Source organism: Bombus flavifrons, chromosome 4, assembly GCF_040668555.2.
Source record: "Bombus flavifrons isolate JBK064 chromosome 4, iyBomFlav1_principal, whole genome shotgun sequence".
In the NCBI taxonomy this organism is placed as follows: Eukaryota; Metazoa; Arthropoda; class Insecta; order Hymenoptera; family Apidae; genus Bombus; species Bombus flavifrons.
Window position 1 is genome coordinate 6,650,828 of NC_138445.1, and position 27,393 is coordinate 6,678,220.

General features: G+C 32.8%; 1 protein-coding gene across 17 annotated transcripts in view; it reads left to right on the top strand.

The window, feature by feature from the left end:
- The window catches only part of msn (serine/threonine-protein kinase msn), a 92,445-nt gene that overhangs the window by 40,793 nt on the left and 24,259 nt on the right, over positions 1 to 27,393 (top strand). For 13 of the 17 annotated variants that reach the window (XM_069111943.1, XM_069111941.1, XM_069111937.1 and 10 more), the window contains 10 exons: positions 10,188 to 10,244; positions 15,970 to 16,014; positions 16,113 to 16,395; positions 16,525 to 16,736; positions 16,847 to 17,075; positions 17,157 to 17,417; positions 17,533 to 17,714; positions 22,879 to 22,899; positions 25,623 to 25,802; positions 27,225 to 27,328. In XM_069111943.1, coding sequence (XP_068968044.1) covers positions 10,188 to 10,244; positions 15,970 to 16,014; positions 16,113 to 16,395; positions 16,525 to 16,736; positions 16,847 to 17,075; positions 17,157 to 17,417; positions 17,533 to 17,714; positions 22,879 to 22,899; positions 25,623 to 25,802; positions 27,225 to 27,328 — 1,574 coding nt within the window. The remainder of the gene's footprint in view (positions 1 to 10,187; positions 10,245 to 15,969; positions 16,015 to 16,112; positions 16,396 to 16,524; positions 16,737 to 16,846; positions 17,076 to 17,156; positions 17,418 to 17,532; positions 17,715 to 22,878; positions 22,900 to 25,622; positions 25,803 to 27,224; positions 27,329 to 27,393) is intronic. The other 4 variants (XM_069111938.1, XM_069111944.1, XM_069111940.1 and 1 more) reach the window with 4 other exon arrangements.

Here is a 27,393-nt window from a genome sequence, read left to right on the forward strand (position 1 = left end):
ATACCATGCGACAACAATCGCTCATGTTTAATTCGTAATGATTATCTATCAGTTCTTTCTCCGTATTGCAGTTAAGTAATGGCATTAATGTTTCCAGTAATTCTTTTCAATACATTCGCTTGAAACATGCGATTATTCCACGATCCATTGGTTGTATGAGCGGTGCAGCGTCAAAGGAAAAGTACATGATTTTAACAAATTCATCTTTTGTACTTATTATCCCGCTATCGTGATGCGCGTCAGAGTTATCTAGCAACAACAGAGTCTTCTCTTTGTGTCCGTTTTCAGTTGTTTTTCTGTAACTGATTTTAAGAATCATGCATCGAACCATTCATTGAAAATGTTACTGTCCATCAAAGGCTTGGTGCTAGCTTTGTAGATAGTTGACAGATCGCTTATATTGAAAGTATCGAAGTATGGAAGTTTCATAACTATGCCGATTATTAGTGCCGGCAACTTGTGACATCCGGTAGAGCATTTGCACAAAGAAATGTGGTAACTTGATGCTTGCATATTTTTTGGTTTGCTGTTGATATCTCACTGCGAAAGATCAAAGTCTTTTCTGGTACTGCTCTCCACATTAGTCCTGTGTTATCGGCATTGTAAACGTTCTCCAATGAGAACCCTTTGTTTTGCAGAAGTTTGTCAAAATTAGCTTTGAAGAAATCCGCTGTAGCTTTATTGAGTTTCGGAAACCTTTACTGATATTCACTTTACGGATACGGTAACGAACTCTATAGTTTGTCCATTAGTGAGAACTAGCTTTAAAAATTAGGATCTCCGTTTAATTTTGCATTACATTCCCGAACTTTTTCACATAACGTTGTTACTGTTATTTTTAGGTTTTTATCTTTATATCGTATGTATCACTGGTAAAGAAAAAACTGTCTAAATCCGTACTGTATGGTGTTTTTAAAAGTTTTGTTGAACTTCTAGTATCTACTTAGTTGGACTCGAAATATTTTGTTATTTCTGCTTCTTATGCTTTTATACTGGCCGCGGCAGAAATAGCAGCTCCGTACTGTTTTCGCTATGCTTTTGTACGTCTCCCCAGTTTTCATCATTTGAAGGATTTCATATTTTTTGCCAATTGTCAACAAAACTCGTTTTCGTTCTGGCGCCATCATTGATTGGGACATTTCGAATATAAATACCGCTTTGAAATGTTATGACGAAATTTTAATTCTATAGTCGTCGATTATTTTGGTAGGTGGAAACAAGTACTATGTGGATTATATACGTATATACCTATACAAGTCTTGTATAGGTATATACGTATATAATGCATTTTTTGTATTTTTTTCGCCCTATTAAAATTGTCAACGATTATCGAAATAAAATCTCGTCATAACATTTCAAAGCGGTATTTATATTCGAAATGTCCCAATCAATGATGGCGCCAGAACGAAAACGAGTAGTGTTGACAATTGGCAAAAAATATGAAATCCTTCAAATGATGAAAACTGGGGAGACGTACAAAAGCATAGCGAAAACAGTACAGAGCTGCTATTTCTGCCGCGGCCAGTATAAAAGCATACGAAGCAGAAATAACAAAATATTTCGAGTCCAACTAAGTAGCTGCTAGCAGTTCACAAAACTTTTAAAGACACCATACAGTACGGATTTAGACAGTTTTTTTTTACCAGTGATACATACGATATAAAGATAAAAACCTAAAAATAACAGTAACAACGTTATGTGAAAAAGTTCGGGAATGTAATGCAAAATTAAACGGAGATCCTAATTTTTAAAGCTAGTTCTCACTAATGGACAAACTATAGAGTTCGTCACCGTATCCGTAAAGCGGATATCAGTAAAGATTTCCGAAACTCAATAAAGCTACAGCTAATTTCTTCAAAGCTAATTTTAACAAACTTCTGCAAAACGAAGGGTTCACATTGGAGAACGTTCAAAATGCCGATAACACCGGACTGATGTGGAGAGCAGTACCAGAAAAGACTTTGATCTTTCGCAGTGAGATATCAACAGCAAACCAAAAAATATGCAAGCATCAAGTTACCACATTTCTTTGTGCAAATGCTCTACCGGATGTCACAAGTTGCCGGCACTAATAATCGGCATAGTTATGAAACTTCCATACTTAGATACTTTCAATATAAGCGATCTGTCAACTATCTACAAAGCTAGCACCAAGCCTTTGATGGACAGTAACATTTTCAATGAATGGTTCGATGCATGATTCTTAAAATCAGTTACAGAAAAACAACTGAAAACGGACACAAAGAGATGACTCTGTTGTTGCTAGATAACTCTGACGCGCATCACGATAGCGGGATAATAAGTACAAAAGATGAATTTGTCAAAATCATGTACTTTTCATTTGACGCTGCATCGCTCATATTACCAATGGATCGTGGAATAATTGCACGTATTAAGCGAATGTACCGAAAAGAGTTACTGGAAACATTAATGCCAATCCTTCATTGCCATACGGAAGACAATGAATGGTTTGAAAAATGTTTCTTAAAATCAGTTAATATAGTGCTCGTAGAATTATACAACGTTCAGGTGACAAAACGTTCCGATGATGTTTGTATATGTATATGCGTGTATATAATCCAAGTTCTACTGTATATTAAAATAACAAGCAATATTCAACCAAGAGTATAAAAGTAAGCAGCATGAAAGTGACAATTTATTGCGAGATTATTATAAGAATAACAAGAATTATTTTATTTGCAAATAGTTCATAAATAAATGGTTTTTTGTAACTGAATTTATATTTCTGTCTATTCTACAAACGGTAACCTTTTCAAGAATACTAATAATCTATTGTTTCTGCGAATATTGCAAAGCTTCTTTTCATGGTTTTATTTTTCGAGTATTTTTATGTAATTTTGTAAAAGCAAAAAATGATTCTAACTACGAAGATAAAGGAGTCAAGAATGAATTGTAATTTTGGACATCGGTCAATTATGGAACTACATGTATCATTGTGTTTTATTATTAATATCAAGTAATTTGAAAAACAATGTCTTTCCATAGAAAATTCAACGTAGATTATATTTATGAAATTTGAATTCGTAGCAACAAAGAATTTCATATTTCTCACATAAAATGATTCATACTAGTGTTAGTTTGATTCATTTTAGAGGTTTCGATCCATCTTCTCGTAGCGAATAATTCCTTCTTTGTAATTGAAACTTATAATTTAATCGTTGATCTGGCGATTTTCATTAATAAAGTATTTAGGATGCGATTGAAAACTCATTTACGTAAAACTTTTGTACATTGATCTCTCTAACTGCATGTATCGTCCATATAACAAATGTGTGAGTGACATAATTTAACAATTAGTCGCTGTTATGATGTAAAGATTGTTGTATAAATGTATCGGTGATTATGAAAGTGGCTTAAGTCACATATTTTTTGTTTCAAGATAGTTAAAGCTTCGACGCATGAACTGAATTATGTTTAATGATACGTTTCGATTACTGTTACTTTGCAAAGATGGTTTCAAATTATTGTGATGTAAATAGAGGCGACGCAAAATAAATGATAAGCTCCTTTCTTCTTTTTAGATGCTCGACTTAAATTATTTTCATAATCATCGACACAAATATGTACGTACTGATCTGTTTGTCAACATTATCTTACATCGTCAACGTATGATTAAATTTAATTGTATATTCGTGTTGTAGAAATCTGTACTAACTGTATTTATTAAATTAATTCCTTTATACTTGACATATGTTTTGCTCAAAACTTTAGCTACATGTATTTTAGAGGTGAATAAAGGAAAATAAACAGGAAGTTTATTATATATCTACCGAATTTTGTCTATTCAATTTACCTAAGAAGTTAAAAATGCATTTTTTTATAAAATTATTTATGTTTACATATCAGTATAATTTTTTTCCTAAATATAAATTTGTAGTAAATATCTTGCAACTGCTATGTATATTTTCAGATTGGGTTCAAATTTTGTAAAATATAGTCTTGACAGTCGTGTCTCATTATAGTGCCAGCGAAATATCAAGATGTTAAAATACGTACAATCTTCAGATAAAAGTTTTTTATAACAAGAATACGAATACTTTTGCGAGTCATTGTATATGTACAGCGAGTGTGACAGATGGGCGAATATTTATGTGGCCAACTGTATATATAAACAGTACTAAATACATAGAAATAAAAATTAATGAAAAAATTCATGATATAGCAATAATATTTTCTCAAGATAGAAATATGTGTATACTATCATTAAGTAATATTAATGTTAAAATTATCTCCTTAGATTTCCTTTCTATCCAATACCATCTTGTAATCTATTTGGTATATATCGTTATACATTTTTTATTGAAAAAGATATACATTGTTTCTGTTCTCTTTTTAAAGATTCCTTGAGATATTATTTTAATGATGTACGATATTGGTGCACCTATTTTCCAAGTTCCTATCATGCGTGTTCATTTATGTGATTGTGAAAGAGTAGCTATTGTTTGGTAAGTCTGCATGTAGACGTCATTGACGCATTATACGTTACCTTGTACATTGGATCATGACCTTATTGGGAATAAAATGCGTTTCGAAATCCTAATATGTCAGCACTTTTTTTGTACAAATTTTTCTTTATAATACAGTAGAACGTTTATAGAACGGTTATACGGACTAATTGAAGGACAAGAGTATGGATAAGAATTTTCGAATTTTCGGATAACAGATACTTTATTGATGTTTATATTTGTATTTCAAGAAAGAACATGGAATGCAAAAAATATGGAATGCAACTAATGAAACTAAATATTTGACTAAAGATTTATTGGTTTCAAATCCTTTTAGCTACTTAATCGCTCAACTTCCTTTGCGAATTTAATTCGATAAATTTACATTTCTTTTGTACCTCGTATTATCTGAACCCCATACCTAAAGCCTAAAATACTTCAAAATGTTGGGGGGAATGTCATCATTGCCGTTATATTCGTGTTCCAATTCATTATTCCAAGCACACATAACAATGGTACCATAGTCAATTATTGAAGAAGTTTCATCACATGCAACCGTTCTATCACGTCGCGTCGACGTTATCACAATCACTGAATCCTGGTATTGTATTCAATGCAGAAAGAGCTTCTTTTATATTTTTCGTAATATTATCTTTCATTTCTTCTTTATGGTGTCTTCAACGTAGTTTACTAGCTTTTTTCGTGTACTTTTTAGCGTCGTATATTTAACACCCGCCCAAGTGTACGTCGCCGTATAACAGCAATCCTTTAAAAATTGCTTGCAAAGCTGTATCACCCTTTCGTCGGTATCATCGTTGGTAGTCAAAAAATTTTAATATATATAATATATATATATATATATTAAAATTATATAATATAAATAAAAAATCTATATAATAAACTTTTATTTTCAAACGTGAAAAGGAACGTGTTCGCAGCTGTTAATCCGAACATCTCGTTTGCCATTGAATGGGAAAGAGTTTTTGCACAATTTGCAGAAAATCTCCATGTGCCGTTGTATCTTCTTGCTGAAACTAGAGCTTACCGTGTTCCCCGGTATCAGGAAATTCTAACAATATACATGTATCTCCCAGTGACATTCCCCTCTTACTTACTATCACAGTCTGATTATTTTCCTCAAAGTAAGGTTCAATGATACCGAAAGGTGACACTTGACACTCAGTTGTTACTTCGACATTAAATTGAACAAGACTTAGCCTCTTTATAAATCTGAGATGAATTCAATACAGAGAATCCTACGCAACTGGGCCAAACTGTGTTTTTAAAACTTATTCTCTTCGCTCATTCTTCACATTCGTATTCTATGAATACAGAAATCACGCAATTAATATTACTCATTATGTATTATATATATATTTTATTAATTTTTGCCTGTCGGCTACAAGATGATATTGATCTATATAGATTTCTCACACACACTTTCATTCAACTTCGATATACACCCTATATTAGACTATTACCTATTATTTTTTAAAACTTGTTCATTACAATTTAAAATTTGCTAAATCATTTTGATTTGTTAGCAAATGTAGAATATTTATGTTGTCTTCCGTTGCATTTTAAATAGTTTCCCATTTTTTCTTCGCCTTCTTTCACACGGATTATTATACGAGCTACTTTATGATACTTTTGCAATTGTTTCATTGGAAACGCATTTCATTTCGAAAAGAATACATTTACTCCAGGAACCCTTATCTTAAATTTCACTACTTCCTCTAATGATGTAACGTTTCTTTATGATAAATTTTATAGTTTCTTTTTATCTTAATCTGCTTCGTTTTCTATTCGTCTTTCATATCCTTCTTATAATCTTCCCTGTTATTGTATAACTTATATAAATAATCTTTGCAATCATTTTGTAAGATTTTTCGTTCGATAGATAGATAGATATGTTTCATATATTTCTATATACAATAATAAATAGATAAATAAATAAATAAATAAATAAATAAATAAATAAATAAATAAATATATACACATACACATACACACATACCACACACAATCTTTGTGCTTTATAAGAAATTACAAATATTTCAAATTTATAGCAACATTATATTTTTTTCCTATTAAGAAACACATAATCGTTATGAATTATTGGATTATAATATATTAAATTCACTTTCGTCTGAGTACAACACTGAATTTCGAAGTTCGATAGTTCCGTTTTTCTTCGTTAGTTTTATTTGTATAATATTTCTTACCTGCGATTCGTGAAGAATACAAGGTGTTCAAGGATGATTTGTCACGAGCACCGTAGCGTTATGCTACACCTCTGGATCGGTGAAGATCTGCAAAAAAAAAAAGTAACCGCAAAATTGACTTGGACCTTGAAGTTCCAGGCAACATTTTTTTTTCATTGCATCGTATCCTACTCATCGCGAGGATAAAAAGTGTCAGAGGAACCGTGTAATCCGCAACTCCTCCGTTCTCTTGGAAAAGAATGTTAGTTCCAAACTAAAAAAAAGTTCCATTGCTATTCCAACTCGCTTTATTTTTAATACGCTTACATCTTGCAGTCAGATGCAGGAAAAATACTTTTTATAGTCTAATGTCGCTGGTAAATACCTCAGAGTCACCATTATATATCCCATGTCCTTCTGCTTTTCTTTCTTTCTTTCCTTCTTGCTGTTTAAGCAGCGCCGGACTCGCATTTCTACATTCCGTGCATGTTCCTACCGAAGAGTACGCATTGACTTTAGACGATGATAAAAGTGGTGAATCAGTCGATGATGGTGCTCCACCTATCTCACACTAGTCGACCGATACACCAGTTTTTGAATGAAATATTTAGATCGTGTGTCGTCTTCTAACTGCTGTCTTTTTTTTTGCGGAAGAAAAAGAATTAAAAAAAATTTTTCAAAGGTAAACTATTTCACATCTGCGTTCGTGACTGATTAACGCCTTGTTCTTTTATGATGTATGAATTTCGTATAATATAGCATATGTAATAATTATGTCGATAAACGGATCTATTTGTACTTCGTCAAGTCAAACATCGAAATTTAAAAAAGTTTCACAAAGTTATTTCACATTTACAGGCTTGACGCTCGCAGTAGTCTGCAGTTATTTTATATATTTACTGATCGTGAGATATACAGTTGGGGTAATGAAAGTTCCCAGATGGATTTTCCGATATGTAAACAATTTTTAACTAATAGATACGTAGATATTATGACCGCGTGACAAGTGAAGCAAACTTTCGTGACAAATAAAGATCGTTTATTGTTTTGTGACAGACATTGTTTTTTATTTATTTGTTTTCGTCATCGCGTTTGTACAAATGACATGACGACAAAATATTACCAGAGATCTACAATAAAATACATAAATCTATTTACATTATGAAATGTGTACAGAATTTTCTTATAAAGCAGTCGGAAAATCGTAAATAATTTGAAAAAGTCTGCGATAGCTACGAAGCAATAGGCAACTTCATCTATAATATTTCTTTAAATATTATTTTACACTTTTAGCTGGAATATCCGAAATCCAATATTAGTTGAAACTTGTTTCAGATATCCCATTTAAAACATCAAGCGAAAATTTTCCCACGCAACTGTATGTGCTATTCGCTCTTCGCACAACGATGAATTGCGGTTTTCGCGATAACCATCACGCGATTGTATCGCTTGACAGATTTCTTAGATTACGTGCAGGTTTGCATAACCATTTGTACGTTTGCTTTTCTTATTGAACCGTGGGATTTCTTCACATTGTTTACTGTTCCCTCGTTCGTAAATTTATTTCCTAATTTACCGATAATTATATGTATTACATCTCCTTTGAATTCCTATCATATCGAACAATGTAGAATGGTCTCACGAACTACAGATGCACCCACGAAAAATTAATTCAATCGTTTTCGAAATTCTTAAGAGAAATGGCTATTTGAAAAACACGCAAGATGTTGCGCTCTACTATATTTTAGTGAATAATACGTGACATAGTAAGCATCTATGCACCATGACGTATTACTTTGGCGAAACTCCAATATTTTGGGATATGGTTCGAAGCAAGTACAGTTGCTCACGAAACTACTCGAACGATTACCATAGAAAATTTGTACAACGTAAGCAGAAAGATATTCGGCTGTTTGTCGGACGGATGTTTTTTTCGATTAAGTTAGCCAGGCCTTCGACGAATACTTCCTTCCAAACTTCTGCAGTCGGAAATAACTATCGCCTGTGATAAATATATTATGTTCGTTATACAACATTTTTTTAAATTTCATTAACACTGTTCTGAGACGCGATTATCGCAATCGTACGGGTAAGATATAAAGTCAGTTTGAAAATGTATTAAAAATGATTAGACATTTATTACAGATCGTCCACTTAGTAAGAAATTAGTATACAGCATAAATGGTGGTCTTAAACGTATAATTAATGCTAAAATCGGTCTCACTAAATGTTCTGACATATTAATATAGCAAATGATCGGTTTAAAATACTTGGGTGATCTTTGTGGTGTGTATGCTTGGGTTAAATATCTTGTATCTGTTATACACATATTCAAAGTCGTTTCAAATTTTATCAATATATTCATGACAGTCGTGTGTCATTAAATTGTTGAAATGCTAATGAAATTTCAAGATATTCCCTACATTCGACATGTTATAGCGATGAAAAGTTTCTGTAAGTGTTCAAATACTTTCGCAAGCCTCTGTATCTTTAGCTAGATGTTTATTACCGGGCTATAAAGAAGATATAACGCCGAAGCTTGAAATTTGAAACATCGATGGATATGTAAAAAAAAAGAAGAAAAAAAATAATTGAAGAAATGGTCGATTTGGCGAAGAACGTTCGTGAAAAAAACTATTCAAGTATTGTAAGAAATATTTACCTGTTGCAAGGTGCCTGAATTTTGTATGAGTTTAGATTTGCAAACTTTTCTGACTTTGTGTTAAACAAAGTTCAGACCGGCTTTTGACTATATCCTTAATTCATTGATGATATTTCAGAAACTATTCGCGTGAATTAAGGTGCAGGTAATAATCACCTTATCCGTTATATATATCGTGTTATCACTTTCTAATCATGGAGATTAGATCCTTCTTGAGCTCTCCTTGTAAGTCTTGAATTAGCCATGCTGGTCCACGACTGTCGCGTAACCAATTACCTGATAAATTAATACTGAAACGACTGTTTCAGGATAGAGTCTTGAGTCCTGAAGATGTCGCGACGGTTTAATTTATTATGTAGGATGAACTTTATACTAACGAAACGATGTCGTGGATAATTCAATTTGGCGAGACGATGCTTTTTGAAGGTCGAGACGATTTCTCCATTACACGAATATCAAATCGATTTTCTAATAACAAACGATAGAACTCTGTCAGAATTTCGAATGATTCTTGAAGGACGAAACGACTGTTTTATCGTTCGATGTGATTCAGTTGACGATTGGACTGATTCTTTCGACAATTGAAATGATTCTTTCCCGTGATGATCAGAGCGATTCTTGTAATAATTGAAATGATTCTGCCTGATGATTCGCGCGATTTTTACTTGCCATTATATTAAAATGATTAAATTATTAATTATTAAAATTAAGTAATATCAATTTATTTTAGTCATCTAAGTAAAGAAAAAGCAGATTTTAATTTTGTATCTTTTGTTGACTGGCAGTGTATTTTTGATTATTTAACGTTAGTTTTATTTGAACACAGTACTAATAACTTGATTTTTTATTTTGCAGGGCCGACATACCAAAACTGGACAATTGGCAGCCATCAAAGTTATGGACGTTACAGAAGTAAGTAACTGTCTTTAAAACATACTATTTTTTGTCTCATAACAATACTTCCCTTTACGAGACACACGAAAGTCTATTATAGCACGATTTAACACAAATAATATAAAACATTAAATAAGAAACTAGTTAACGTTTTTCTAACATGACCAAACTTTAACCTTCTATACTTTTTCTTTTCTTCTCGGATCGTCTGTTTTTCTTTTACTTTCCTCTACTTCCCGATTTCCAGCACCCATTTCATTCCTTTGCTTTCTTCCGCTATAATTTCTTCTTCCGTTATATTCATCGCTTCAGACTTTTTACATTTCCTCCATATATGTTACCATGATTCTTCTTTCTCCTCGCATAATCTACACATTTTTCGATTCACTTCCACCCAATATCTACTTCCTTCCCATTCATTTCCACGTCTAAAATCTCGCTATTGTTTTCAGCTTTGTGACTTCTCCCTTCTCTTCTCGCTATTTTGCTCCACCTTTGTTTTCCACTTGTTGTATTGTTTCAACGATCTTGATCTCTCTATTTTCTTCCTCATTTCCTCTATCTTTTTCTTTCCGTATTTCCTTATTCACTCTTCTATGACGTTAATACCAACGGTCGTCCTTTGCTTCGCCCATTGATCAGCTTCTTCTTGCTCGTAGAATTCCTGCAGTTTTCCCTCCATTTCGTTTTCTCCTATTCCTGGTTGTTTATCTCTCCTCTACATTCTTTCGGTATTTCATTCTTCGTGGTCGTTTTCATTTTCTCCCAGAATTCTAGAGGTCTGCCTCCAGTTTCTTCATTTATTTGCTCTATTTTGGCCTTCTCTTTGATTATATACCCCGGTGTGTATCTAAAATGTTATAATAATAATAATAATAATAATAATAATAATAATAATAATAATAATAATAAATATTATAATCGTAACGATTTTATTGTTATGATAACAATAATTATATTAAAAATGAAAAAGAATGACTAATGATATTTCCTATGTTGTCCATATAGAAACAATGTTCTTTCAGAATGTGTACAAAATTGTAGAGATTAATGTATCCGAATAAGTATAAATAATTGCTCGAGTACGTACCGTGGTTCGCGGAAGTATCCGTACGCTTATACAAAACTTTTACGCCGTGTTTTATAGAAGAAACATTTTAATGTAACATTTAATAATGAAATACGCGACTCTCATGATTATATTGGTAAAATTTGAAGCCAATCTGAAAATATATATACAAGTTGCAAGATACCTACCGTAAACTCATAGTTAGTAAAAAATTAATGTACGATATGAATAGTGACTTTAAGTATATAAAGCGATTTATTAATATTGCGAATAATTGCCTGTTTAAGTAACTTTTTGATTTGTGTAAAACATTTTGCAACTTTTTGTATACATTTTCAGAATTGCTTAGAATTTTGCCAATGTAACCATGATAGTTGCGCGTCATTTTATTGCTAATGAAATTTCAAAATGTTTCGCATAACACGTACTGTGATTATAAAATATATGCACGCGTACGAATACTTTCGGCAGCCATCGTACGTAGATTTAGCTATAAAATTTCCCACTGTTAACTACGTGTATCGGTAACTAGCAACAGTCTCTCAGTGACTAAATTCTTCGACGTGTATAGTTCACAAGAATGCATACACGACAAATGCATTCTTTACAAATTTTCCGAGGAGAAGAATGCACGAATATTGCGAAACAGTTTGGAATAAAACTTCGTACAAAAATAACAAGACGCATCTCTCAAATATTTTTGAGAAATTCAGCTCCAGGGCTTGCTTTGATCTCCACTTATCGAACTGTCTGAATATCTTAAGACAAGGAACATCCATTTCAATTTTAATTAGACAACCTAATTAGACAAGGGGAAGTGATTAAGAAACGTGCGGTTAAAATAAGGGATCGAGTGAGATAGTAGAAGTTATCGTTCAAATAAAAATTTATTCCAATAAACTACACTGACGTAACTTGAGCATTGATGGCGTGTTTAGATTTGTTACATTGTCTTATTGTCTCATGTTTAGATTAGGCTATACACGATTACTGTAGCTTATATGCTTTGATAATTACTGTTAATTCTCAAGTTAAGAAAGACTAGGCGTGTTAAAAAAACCACTATTAAAGTTATAAATGTAATAAATATAAACCAGAAGAGACTAATTTAAGAATAAAATGAAAGATATTAAAGTTATATTAAAAATATAACATTGTTTTATAAGAAATTCGTTTTTAAAAGATATTTTTTAAATTGTAAGTATCTAGTTCAAATGATCGCATTAAACTGATGTCTGCTGTTTCTAGACTCGGGGGAAAGTATTTCTAAAAAATTGCATCATTGATTAGGTACATCTTACTAGACCATTTGTAAAACTCGGGCGCTATGGTATAATACAGAATGATTATGCTGGTAGGTCTTAAGGCTATCTTTTTTTTTTTTAAGCAATAGTAAGGTAATAATATAATAAAATAAGGTAATTTTTTTTAGCAATTTTTTAAAAATTATGTTCTCGTTTAATTACAATACCATGAAGTTCATAATATAGATTGTTTAATTCGTCTTGACTTTAACTATCGTTCCACGATGATAAAAATATCTATCCTCATTAAGTAGAATTCAGTAACCTTGAAATTCCAGGAAAAAAATTTTCCTCTGAAACTTTTGCTTGTCATAAAAGATAAGCGAGATATTTAAAACGCCGAAGTTACGCTGGAAAAGTTGTACGTGCAGTCAACCACATAAGTATCCATTAGGATGCTCATCAAATTTTCTTTCAAAAACATTTCTTTTTTTACCGTAATTTCTAAAAATGCGACACTTAGTGAGAAAATGATATCTGGGAAACTTCCAGAGTGATCGAGTAAAAGGAGTCTGTGCCGCATTTATTTAAAGTTTTGCAATTTTTATAATTTCACGTTAATTCCGGATTACTCCTTAATTACTCTTGTCGTTTAATTCTAGAAACATAGTACGTAACGATTATAAAGAAAACTGTCAAGGCCGTAACTGTAGATATCAATCTAAGAATTACGATGTAGGTTTGTGTACTGATAGATTTTTCAAAACTTACCATATATATTATGATCATTAAATGCGTTATACATGAAGTACATTTTATTGTTATCATTCGTGCGATAAGCGAATATCGTACCGAATACAATTTGTAATGCTCTGTCAAAACGCATTGTAGATAAAGTGTTAATTGAATTGTATTTGTATAAAGAAACTTTAACATCCTATCAATATCATGATTTGTTGAGTGAATGGTATCCACGATTGATAAAAAATATTTTAGATAGTATAAAGTAATATTTATTAAAGATAATTTAACACGTATTTTTGTTTAGGATAGTTACAATTAATTTCTTAATAAATTAAATATCTAATAAATTAATCTAATTGTATAATCTAAATAAATTAGTTAATTGATAAATTTAAAAAATAAATAGAATTGCGTAAGTATATACGCTTAATCTTATTGATTATTAAATGTTTGCTTAGTATGGCTTCCGGCTTACATCATATTTACAACGTTTACTATATATGACACATCGTTCTTCTTCGGATTTACGTAGTTGACAGTTTAGTCATCGAATAATATTAGGTTGTCCGAGAAGTTTCTTTCGTTTCATAAGGTGATAATAGATGAACAACAATTTCTATTTTATATTATTTTATTGAATTAAGTATGATCCATTTCGTTCTATTTCTATTATTATGTTCGTGCATAATTCAATAAACTAATAAAAAACAAAAAGCATTGTGCGTCTATTATTTCCTTATAAAACGAAAGAAACATTTCGGACAACTTAATATCTCATGACTAACTCTTGCGCTGCGAACAGCGCCTATAGACGCTAAGTCGGAGTATCTTTCTCCGAGCATCGTGCGATCCGCGCGACCGATCTACCACTGTCACGCCGACTGCTCAGAGAGCAATTTGCTTCTGAGCGCTGCGCAGCGAAAGGGCTAGACTGCAAGTTTTGATGCATTCATGCGAAATTTGAAAACGTAAAACTACAGAAATCATACGCATCATACGAAAAATATATAAAATATCCAAAGTACAGTGCTTTCGATAACGCTGCGCGAGTAAAATAATTTTACTTTTTCAATCATATTCTGAAAAATATAAATTTGCATAAAGATCTACAGTCCAGTGGTGACATTAGAATTTTTCTCTCTGTTTTTAAATAACTTTTAATTAATCAAATAAATCATCTAATGAAATGATACGATGATATAAACATTCAGCTAGTTCTTTAATGCGCTAAGACACATATTTTAAAAATGTAACGTTACTTATTCGCTTCTACCTTTATTAAGAAATAAAGCAGCGAAATAAATATAAGACAATATATTAGAAAAATTACGAACACCTGTTGTATCTACATAAAATCATAAAAATAATAAGTAACATAATATTATATCGATATAGTAACTATAAATAATATCATGTTATCTTCTTAGCGTTGAAAAAATTAATGGTTTGTAATCTTTAATATATACATAAATACATTCATGATAATTGTATTGATATATAAGTATAAATAATTTTCTTACAGAATGCGTTTTCAGTTTCTTTGATAGGCTAGAAATACACAAAACTCGGTTAGTATATGTAGGCTTTCGTGATTGACGATGTGCGACTCCTACTTTAGTGTCACAATTAATTGCAATAATTTCCTGCAAACTATAGAACACTTTTCCCACATTATACTTAATTGCTTATAAAATTGTGACGCGATTTGAATATAATTTTTAATATTGAATTGAAATAACATTAAATGATAGAAACACGTTTCTCAATTAAACAATATAATTACAAGTAATACACGTATGTATTTTCAAACGAAATTTTCAAACGACGTCCTTCCTACGTATTTGCAAGCGAAGAATTACATTATATCTATTTTTGGAATACTTGTTTGGTCAGCATTCTGCGTACTTTGTAAAATGTTCAATCAACAAATGAATATGTTATTTTTATTTATACTGTTAAACTTACTTATCTTCCAGACAATAATCAATAGTATTCAACTTAAAAGTATTTCTCATAATATCTTGATAGCCATCAATGTTCCAACAAACAGTTCAGAGGATCTCGTTTTAGTCAAAAGATATTCGTTTATAACGTTTGTAACTTTCTTAACACTTTACCGACTGATAGCCGAATCGGCTTTTTGTCACCGACGCTTACCGACCGATAGCCTATTAATCGGCTTTTTGTCCTCGACAATCTTTTTCATTATTTGAGCAGTAATTTGTTATTACTAGTACTAAGGTACCTTGCTCAGTTGTGTCCGTTGCGTTGCTTTGTAAGCTCCCACATTTTTATGCCAATTTGAAAAACTTACCGTTCGCGATGAACGAAAAGAATGGTATTGGAGAGTCTAAACCGAAACAGAGCCGGCGCCAGGGAGAATCTGCGCCTGAGCTGTCAGTCGGACGTGCGTATGCTGTTGAACCGCTAGCGGTCAGTAAAGTGTTAACATAAATATTGTCGAGCATAACAATATAAGTAGAAGTATTCTTATACTATATCTTATATTATATTTGAAGAGTGTTTTCATATCGAAATAATTATTTAAAATGAGTCAACTATCAACTATCAAGTATCGAGAAGACGTCTCGAAGATATGTGATAACTATGGTTCTCAGATATCATGAAAATTAATTGCAAATTATACGTGTTACGAGTAAGTAATTTCCGTTATTATCTGTTTCAGGACGAAGAGGAAGAAATCAAATTAGAAATAAATGTATTAAAAAGGGTGAGTATACCAGTGCCGTAAAGAATATGAATATTTCCTTGCAAAACGGATTCAAAGAGGACGAGATCACATTATTTGCCTTCTGTCGCGTGTTGCAGTATTCGAATCACAGAAATATAGCAACGTATTACGGTGCCTTCGTGAAGAAGTCATCACCTGGAAAGGATGATCAATTGTGGTTGGTTATGGAGTACTGCGGAGCTGGCTCCGTTACAGACCTTGTCAAGTCAACTAAAGGTCAGAGTTTAAAGGAGGAATGGATCGCTTATATATCACGGGAAATATTGAGAGGGCTTAGTTATCTTCACAGCAATAAGGTTATACACAGGGACATCAAAGGACAAAATGTTTTGTTAACCGATAATGCTGAAGTTAAGCTTGGTATGTTCCTCGACCGTCTATATCTTAACTAAAGTATATAGTACTTGGACGATATTTCAACTCTATACAGCGTCGTTCGTTGCTAAATCGTTAGAATGATTAAGTAATCGTTACCCTGTTATGCCGTAGTTGATTTTGGCGTTAGCGCACAATTAGATCGGACAATAGGTAGAAGAAATACATTTATTGGAACGCCATATTGGATGGCTCCAGAAGTAATAGCCTGTGATGAAAATCCTGATGCTACATACGATAACAGAAGCGACCTTTGGTCATTGGGAATTACTGCTTTAGAAATGGCCGAATCACAACCTCCGCTTTGTGATCTTCATCCGATGCGAGTAAGTATTTGTAACGGCTGTGAATCTCCTTCACCGTTCTTCTACATTACTACTCTGTTTTAAAAAGGGTGAAATTTAATTTTATTGATTATGCTTAATTCACACAAAAGGCTTTATTTCTGATCCCACGTAATCCACCACCAAGACTCAAATCGAAAAAGTGGGCGAAGAAATTCCACGGTTTTATTGAAACGGTTTTAGTAAAGGATTATCATCAACGGCCGTATACAGAGCAGCTCCTTAAGCATCCGTTTATTCGGGACCAACCAACCGAGAGACAAGTTAGGATACAACTTAAAGATCATATTGACCGCTGTAAAAAGCGTAAACAGGAGAAAGGTATGAAAGAAACGCCGAAACGATTCGTCAACGATAATTTGCTTAATCGCTCTAACCCGTTATCTGTAATTTGTCACACAGAAAGAGACGATTACCGATATAGCGGTAGTGAAAATGAAGAAGACGAACCGGCATTAGCTGGTGAAGCGTCATCCATTGTTCAAGCACCTGGTGGCGATACTTTGCGTAGAAATTTCCAACAAATTCAGGAAGGTAGGACGCTAACCCAAGAAGTAAATCCACAACCACCCGCTGCTAAAGAAAAACCGAGTAGTAGAACTCAAAGAGATATACCAGAACCAGGGCCACCTGCACGTCCTGCTATACCACACAGATTAATCGGTGCGTTTGATAGTATACCGCTAATTATCTTCTACGTTTTTATGTAAAATTTCTATCCATTGTCACATCGAATAAACTTTTTCAAATGTTACGTAATTACTTTTGCACTGTATAGTAGTTCCAGACCCCCAACCACCATCTCGGCCATTACCTCCAACACCCAGAGATGATCCACGGCAACCTCATAAAGTTTCAACACCGCCATCCAATCATCAACCTCTAATTGGCGGGGCTGGTAGTGGAGGTTCTGGTGGACAAGCTGCATCGCAAAGAAACAGTCATGTGTTTAAGCCTATGGTAAGTCTTTTCAATTTTTTGTTTTCGCAATTATCTTTTCTTGTATCTTATAACTTCTCCTCCGACACTTATTTTATGTCAATAACAAAATAATAAATAAACTGAGTTATTTAACATTGGTATCTTATACGTCTGACCGATTATGTCAGATTTATTTAGATTTAGATTCGAAGAGGAAAAGTATTGATAATAATATCGATCAGGGCACAGCTCACCGATTTCGATAATTTTCAAATGCGTTGCCAACGTCGATATTCTGAGCAATTTCATTTGTACGTTATGCGTATAACCGCCGCCCAGTTGTAATTTCCGGAACGTTCATAAAAATATTTTGCCCTGATCGCTATAATTACTAAGATATTCATTATAAAAAGACAAATATCACGGCAAAGAGATTTTTCCACGCGATTAATATTTTCCAATATTTGCAAGATTTTTGGCGTTTCTTGTTTGATATATGTATATGTATATATGTTAGTAATAATCCATAGTGAAAAGAATCTACATAGGCAGGTACATGGAAGTATCCAAACGCTTACCTTTGCAACTTTCGACAAGTGACATACATATGTGGGGCAGTCCTCCTTTGGGAACCGAAACAAACATGAACGTTGATATGCAAGTTATAAACAATTGAATTTCGGGTTAGAAATCTCTGTACACAGGCAATTCGCAACGTTAACACGCACGCGCGCACACACGCACGCACTTGTACTTATATCTTATAGAACAGAAATTTTTTAATGTACTCTCAACTTTTTTTTTGTTCAACGACGTTTTACAAGTTATAACAGATTTTGCTATATTCGGCATTGTAAGTTAATACGACATTTTATTTAAAATCTCAAATGAATCGTTTCTTGGGACTGAGATTAAATAGGAGATTTTCGATTAAACGCAGTGAACGTATTTTCCAAATTCATATATTTCCTATCACTTCCGAGGTTTCTCCAAGGAAAACGATATCAACAATCATCGTGTATGATTCAAATTGAATTACATTGGAAATTGTGCAAGTTTCAATACCAACGAACTTTTATCTCTGTTTCACTTATGCTTAATGTTTCTTACTTTGAGAGCAATGAATCGAAACAACGGAAACATCATGTTCACACTTTAATCACGCATTCATACTGTATATGTATATTCACCAAAAATGTACTGTTATAATTGTCTTCTCCGTGACATAGATGACGTATAAATGTCCACATAGTACTGCAAGGATAAAAATCAGAATAAAATTATTTTATAAACATATGAACGCATGCTAGTACTAAATAATTTTAGTTTCAGTCGCAATTTATCAACCGAAGGAAAAATATCGTATTATCATCGATGCGTTCGCGTTTTATGTTCGTGTTAAATATCCATATCTTACTGACATTCCTTTTTTCCCCCTCGGATACTTGAATTTCTGGGACACTTATCTGGACGAGGCCGGGTCTTAAAAGTGAGAAATATGTACTATGAGTAAGATAAAGAGAAATGTTCGTCAGCTGATTCACTGATACTAGCATATTCCTAAAATAAAATTATTTATCTTTTTCCTTTTTGATACACGCGCATGCTTGTATTTACCAGAAATTCTAGCAATAAATGTAAAAATTTCAGTATCGTTAGCTTCTATATCGTAAAAATGGAGAAAACAAATTTTTCGGATTTTCCTCTATATACGATCATTATCATTCGACATTTATCATGTATCACGTTACAGGAAAAACACAAATAACAAAAGTTATAATCAACAACGATATAAATATATATGATTCAGTTATTTAGGTAGTGGTTTGCGAAAAGTTTTGTCAGTACAGTATCAACATTTTTTTGCAATTAATAATTTCAATTAGGTGTAGTTTCTTTATAGTATTTTCGATCGAATAAAAGCACGATCCTTAACATCTAAGATATTTTACGTCCTTAATACCTCGATATCATCGATGATATTTTATCGCAATAAAAATACAAAAAAATAAATAAATAAAAAGCTTGATCGCAACCATGGTTTATAAACCATGCAACCATCTCACTTTGTCAATGCAGTTTCGATAACATTACTTGTATACTCACAGTACATCATTAGGTACGTAATTTTAATCGTCTATATCTTTAAGCGTATCAAGTAATTACATCTGACATTCTATACATATCGTTAAGAATCTTTATCCTTATTTTATAAAAATTCGTTAAATTCAAAATTTTCTCTTATTGACATCAAATGAATTTATCGCTCGTTATATCTGATGCGGAGATTCATCGTAAATATTGTTTATACACATTCAAAAATACGTTCGTGACTCGCTATGGATCTGTGGTTATAATAAATTTACTCTAAACAAATGTAGATATGTAATGGTGAATTTTCCAATTTTACGGATATGATTTAGAATCTAGGTACTTCTTTTGCATTTCCTTCTGTAGATGTGATATTGTTTTAAATACTTTTGTCCGACGTACATGTTTGATTGCGTTAAAAGTTGCAAATGTAAGTTCGAATATTTTCATGTGGCTTTGCGTCTGTTGACTGGATAATAAATTTGTTGCGTTCTAAACATGGAAACATTGTTTCCATAAAATAGATTACTTTTCGGAAAGATCGCTTGATCTGTTCAAAATTGTTTTATTTCGATAATACAACAATAAAAACATTGCTTTGTTTATCAGAGAAAAATACAGACGGCCTTAAAACATTGGAAAATATGATCACGCGACAAAAATTTGTTTGTCGTAATATTTTTTCTTTTATAGCAAATATCTTTTCCTTGGACATTTTCTGGTATCATTAAAACTGATGAAGAAATGCCAAGTTCTAACGTTAGATGACTCAGCATACACATGTTATATATAGATAGATATAGTCTACAAACTACTCCAATTTATAAAGATTGTAGAAAAGCACATGCTATTTTTATCCTACTTTGCCTTCTTGCTGCCTTTCATCAACTTAATGTATTTTGTGTATCATATATTTTGTTACGTATATATATACAGTTTGTCCAATTTAAATGGAAACGGTTAAATATCTCGCAGAGTGTGCAAGATACAGGAACGTACGTTCTAAACAACAGCTGTAAAATATCAGACGTTTAATCTTGCAAAGACCTCGAAAATTCTTGAGAATAGCATGATTAATATTTCAAATGGAAACCAGTATTCAAGCATATTTTCGAGATGGTAACGTTCAAAGGTAATACGTGGCCAATTATGTAATATCATTATAACATTAATAACACATACGTGATAATAAATCGGAAATAAAATATAAGATTTTTTAAAATAGGCCTTCATTTCTGAGAAAATAATCGTTCCAATTTCGAAAATCCGGTAGATATTCGTGTATTTAACTTCGATAAGTCAAAATCGATAGTTCTGATTCGATTGATTCTTCATATTGATAACAAATCAGTAAGATGATAAGTAAGAACGAGATTAGGTACAACATGTATGCTCAGGAATAAATTTACGTACATGCAAGTGTATTTTTATTAGACTGCGATTATTATTAGACTGCGGATGTTATGTGTTTATGAAAAATTTACAGAACGTGTACACATAACGTAAAAAATATATGCTTAATATCCGAAATACAGCACACGTTATAATATCTAGTAGGTGAAAAAAGTCTCTATTCAAGTTGACATTTTTTTAATTGCGATGATAAAGATATAAATTTGCATAAATACCCCCACTCTAATTATGATGTTTGAAAAGTTAAATCTCGTATAAATAATACTTGAACTTCGAGAGATTTGAAATTACGTACATGCAACAGATATGCTCATATTTGAATTTTATTCGAATTCTGTATGGAAGTAAAAAGTTATCGCAAGCTTTTGTTAAATTATTTATGAAAGGGTATTTTGAACCTAATCGTCAAGTTTCGATTATATTTGGAACTATGTACTTATTTACTATTAGATTTGAGTTTACAAAAATTTATTCCTTTTCTCTCCGTTTTCTTTACCAAAGTATAGTTACGAGATGCTTGAAACTTTCCAGGAAGGCTCGAATCTGTTTGCGATGCTCTTAATACCACCTCTAATAATAAAGAGTTAAATGTGTTGTAAATATAAACAGTTATGTGAAAACAGTTATATGCTAATCAACTCATTGCGCGGTAGCTTTTATTATTACGCGGCAGAATTACGTCCTGTTCGATAGTACCCACATCTTATATGCAATACTTTGCAAGACATAAGCTACGCTATCGTTCACAAGTATCTGGACGTTTTGGTCGATTTGTACTAACGGTACGTGAATTTTACCAAACTGTATAAATTAACGATGAATTAATAATTAGAAGCAACACTTACTACCTTACTATACTTTTTTTTTATTTCACTGTATATACTAATATATACATTTTTATATATACATTAGGTGGTAATGACAAAATCCGCAATAACTTAATTGCCAACCCAATATAACGTACTATTATGCGTAACTAGAGTGATTACGAAGAATCAATTTATCGGAATTTGATGAAAGTTTGTTGTAGCTTATTGAAAGTAAGCAAGCGTCGGTATACTTTTGAGCGATAATGTACAAAGTCCGGACGAGCAACCTTGCGATCTACAATGTCAAGTAATATTAACGCCGATAGCGTACAACGTTTGAAAACTAATATCTTGGGAACAGTCTGTGCAAAAGATACGGATGGTTATTGTTTTGAAAATACTTGTGAAAGGTATGATAATATGCAATAAAAGATATTGGTTTCTCTCTGAACATTTGATTATGATTTTCCTCAGAACTTTCATGCCCATCTATAACTTTTGCCTGAAATACTCTTCCGCATCTTCCATATCATTTGAGATATTTAATTGGTTTCCATCTAAATCAGACTATATTGTATATATAAATATATATCTTTATATCTTTCTTTTGCTATATACTCATAAACAGATACATATTTTAATCAGTAGCACGTAGACTTTCCTTCTATTTTGCTATTAAGTCGTTGGCGTGCACGCAAATATAATTGCACAATTATTTCCTAGGGCGCGTATACTTAATTGCATTCATGAACGCGACACGTGCACACACATGTCACACGCCTATAAACGCACACATAGATATATCCACATAAACACATGCGCGCGCTTCTTACACGCAGATTTGAAATTATTCGGTTTTTGTTTTTTTTCCATGTTCACACGTACCGTAGCTGCCTCCAAGGAAGCCAGAGGTAAGAACACGTACACTTATTTTCCTCTTTACATTCCCATTTTTACATTTATACATACAGTTACACGTATTCTTATCTCTACGCGTAACATTTTTAATTGTTTATACATGCAGTCTATAAAACAGGTTACACGCGCTATGACGTAGTCTTGGTATTACTACATAATTTGCTTGGTTTATTTTTATACATACGAAGTTTCAACAACACTTCTGAATTTTATCTTTAGCAAATGTGTACTATTTACCGCTATCGTGCTTAGTCCCCATTACTTAGACGATATAACGTTCTTGAATGCTTCAGACAAGCTCCCTGAATGTATGCTTTCACGGAGATCGATTACACACTGCTTAAACGCATTAAGTGCAATTCATGGTTGTGTTTGTAATTGTTGGTATTTTAAGAAATATATCTTTAACATTTTTATCAACGTACGAGATATTTCATTAAACCGACATTAAAACTATATACAATTTGTTATTATTATGGACACATATCGGAACAAGAACTAACAATTACGATTGAGACTATCTTATCCCTGTTGGCATTCTTTCTTTTTCATATGTATATGCGTTGTGTTCCGGTGAAGAAAAACAAATTCAGAAGTAACATAATAATTATTTAATGTCACCATTTAATGTACTACTGTCATAATGTTAGTTATCAGGGAAACGAAGGAGTTTATCATTGCCATTTTTGGTTTATGTTATAATTTAACTTAATCATGGTTTGATAATAATTGAACGCCGTTAAAGAAAGAAGTAACAAATTATCACAATTTTATTGTTTTTTATTCCTCGCGATAGAAACGTTGCATTAATTATTTTTTCATTTGCGTTCTTTAAGTACGTTCTTAACATAATAGGCCGATAAAAGTGTAAGATAAATTAGTATGATTTATAAACACTTTTGGAAAGTTTTCTCATATAGGTAACTATAAGTATTGAAGAAGATAATCAATGGGAGGTCAGATAAAGTTATCTGTAAAGTATGGTCATAAACTTCGATTATTTATACACAATTTTGCCACACGTTAACGATTTACTTATCTATATTCCTTAATTTAGATTTGTAACAGACAAGACCAATAATATACATGTTGTTGTTTGTAGCTGTGTTTCTTTTAAAGAGAATTTTACTAGAAAAAAGCGTTATCTATTTCTAATTGACTCCGTACTTATTTAAAAAAAAGGAAAAAAATAGAACAAGGTTGAAACAGTGCAGCTTTCGATGCAAGTCTAGAATTTTTTTCGATGAAGTATTCTCGTAATTGATTTTCTACTGATATCATGTTTTTGCTCAAATTATCGTCTATTCGTATTCGATTCACGAGGTACTGTAGCTATAATGCAAATTATATTTTTTTAGCGTGTTTGTGTCCTTTGATCGTCCACACTACTGTGTTTAATTTAAAACAGTTTAATTTTTTTACGTGTGCACAACTAAATGCGTAAAATGTAGCTCGAATATGAGTTAGGATTATCCATCATTGTATTAACGTATCATTTATAACATATTGGTTTTTTTCTTTTTATTAAAAATAAGGATCACATCAGTAGTTTCATATACAGTAAAATAATATAATCGTTTTCTAATTTTTTAAAAATTAAAAATACCGGAGAAGGAACAATACATTCATTTTCATGATCCACCAATGTATCTGTTCGATAATCGTTCTCAATGACGCGCATCGCTATAATCACAGGCATTACGTATTAATCCATGATCCAGTAATTATTCGAGATCATTAGGAAATATTAGTATAAATATGTATATGTACTTTGAGATCATTACATTATTGTTAATTGAATCTATCATTTTGATATAAAAGATAGTATCATATACAGGGTGGCTAATCGTAATCTATGAACGCAATTACCTATACACGATACGTTAAATGTTAACTCTTTACCGACCGATAGCCTATTAATCGGCTTTTTGTTCTCGACAATTTTTCTCATTATTTGAGCAGTAATTTGTTATTTAGTACTATGGTACCTTGCTCAGTTGCGTCAGTTACGTTGCTTTGTAAGCTTCCACAGTTTTATACCAATTTGAAAATCTTACCGTTCGCGATAATCGAAAATAATGGTATTGGAGAGTCTAAACAGAAACAGAGCTGGCGCCAGGGAGAATCTGCGCCTGAGATGCCAGTCGGACAAGCATACGTGCGTATGCTGTTGAACCGCTAGCGGTCGGTAAAGTGTTAAGGAATATTTTATTAGGAAAAAAAACATGGCGATTGTCATTATTCGAACTAGCTTCTTTCGTACATGCAGCGAAGTCGTTTATTAAAAATTCCTTGTACACAACGTACAATTTACTTTATGTAGCGTTTATCTGAATTTTCGCAAAGTAGCGTGTTTCAATTAATTCTCTCTCGAATTAGAATTAAACATAACATTACGAACCAGCAGATCTAGATTATATGGATAATAATTAATGACTAACTTTGGACCCGAATTATTGTTTCTTACCAACCATAAAAAAAATCGGTAATCTATCCACGAATTTCATCGTCATCTCAAATCATTCAATTCGATTTATGACAAACAATTTGCACTATACTACAGAGAGTGTAACAGTTTCACATAAGAGTAGCTTGCATCTTTTATACCATTGTTATTTGCTTCGTCTGGCTGGTTGGTGGCGGCTTTTAAACAATTTTTGGAGGTGTCTCGGAACAGTGACTAACGGGGCTGTGCGTGTGTGTGTGTGGGTGGTAGGACTTGGACATGCTGGCCGCTCAACTCAACGAGCTTGGTGTGTCACAGGGCCCAGAGGCCCCGCCAAGGCCGAACAGGCAGCATAAGGCTGCGTCATCAACATCCAACTCCGGTCAGCCTGCAAGCAGCAATGATCAAAACAATAAACAAATGCCACAGTCTTCCAGTATACTCGATCAAGTAAGTATTACTGCGATATACACTATCCTGCGTAAGTATTAGGGTCCTTCTAGATTATTGCAAATATATAAAATACACTTTAACACGTTGACGCTGGCGTGCACCATCGGCGGGCCACACGCGTGTATCCCGTAAGGCGGCGTACACTACCGATGGGTCACTCGAGTTTGTTCCGTGGGGCAGTGTGCATCGCGATGGATCACACATGTATTTCACAAAATAGGTAGTACAAAATAGGTTTATATTATTTTATCTCAACATTATAACACACTTGTGATTTTTGGAAGTAGCTAGCATACATACTGGCTTTTTGTCAGTCCATTTTAAAAATTTAACGTAACCTAACACTATTTTCGTCGTGCATGTTTCTCACGCGCGCCAACGTTCCCCGACGAACACGCATGACTATTTTTTTTCCTGTACGGAATTGAAAATTTTTTTGATTCGCGCTATGAACGTTTCTTATAGAAAAATGTTCACAGAATTGCGTGCGATGTTCAGAATTCGCGTCAGACCTCTACTTTTTGAGAAAAATCGAAAAGAGTACAAAATTAGGACCAAAGCTGGTCCCGTCAGTTTTACTTAACATTTATAGATATATGAAAATTGATATTGCCAAACTATTGTATATCAATGTATTAGTTGAAGTCCATGGAATCCATTGAATCCAACAGGAATCGTATAGCTTTTGTAATTTTACTATAAATTGAGGCCAAATTTGAAAAATTGCGGTCGTGTCGAACAGTCTAATCTGACGCTGCGTTTCCCCACGAAACAGACCGTGCATTCGAGCGCCACAGAGAAAACCATAAATATCGGCGCCGGCGTCAACGTGTTAAATAACGCTGTGTAATCTAATTTTCACCTCTGATCTTATCTCAATTAGCTGTATACTCGGTTAGTAGGTACCGATGAAAATAATAATTGACATCAGTAAGCATATATAAAAAGCAACATGCATGTTTAGTGACTTTAAGGCTACGTATCTGTGCAATGTGAAGATCTTACGATAATTGGAACATACGTTTAAACTTGAAAAGTTTCTACAGATTCCAGGAAGTGTCAGCTATTTATTAGAGACAAGCGTGGAACTTGATTGACACAAGTATATTCCTTGTTTCAGTTTCAATTTAGCAGAACATTTGATGCCAGTTACGGCAAGAAGTAAAGAATTAACAGTGGAGAAACATTCTTCTATCACGATATTGAGAGTATAGTGGAAACATCAATGTTTTGATTGGATTACACCAAGTGTTCAAATACTTATGCACGATAGTGTACATAACAACATTATAGCGTTATAAGGTTCTTCGAATGTTTCAGTTTCCTATTGGATTAGTATCGTAGTGCATCGCGTAATTTGTGATTCAAAACGTCGATTAAAACTTGCTTTGTTTTCAGACTATTTCTTTCGCTTTACAGGCTTTGTCCGTTGAAAGCGACAGCGACGACGATCTTGAAGATGCAGGGGGAAATAACGCAAGGAACGATGGCACATTACTTGCTAGCGACCCACCGAAACCTTTGTAAGTAGAGAAATTAATTTATCAATTTAACAGCGACAAAGGAGGAATTTACATTTACTCTTCAG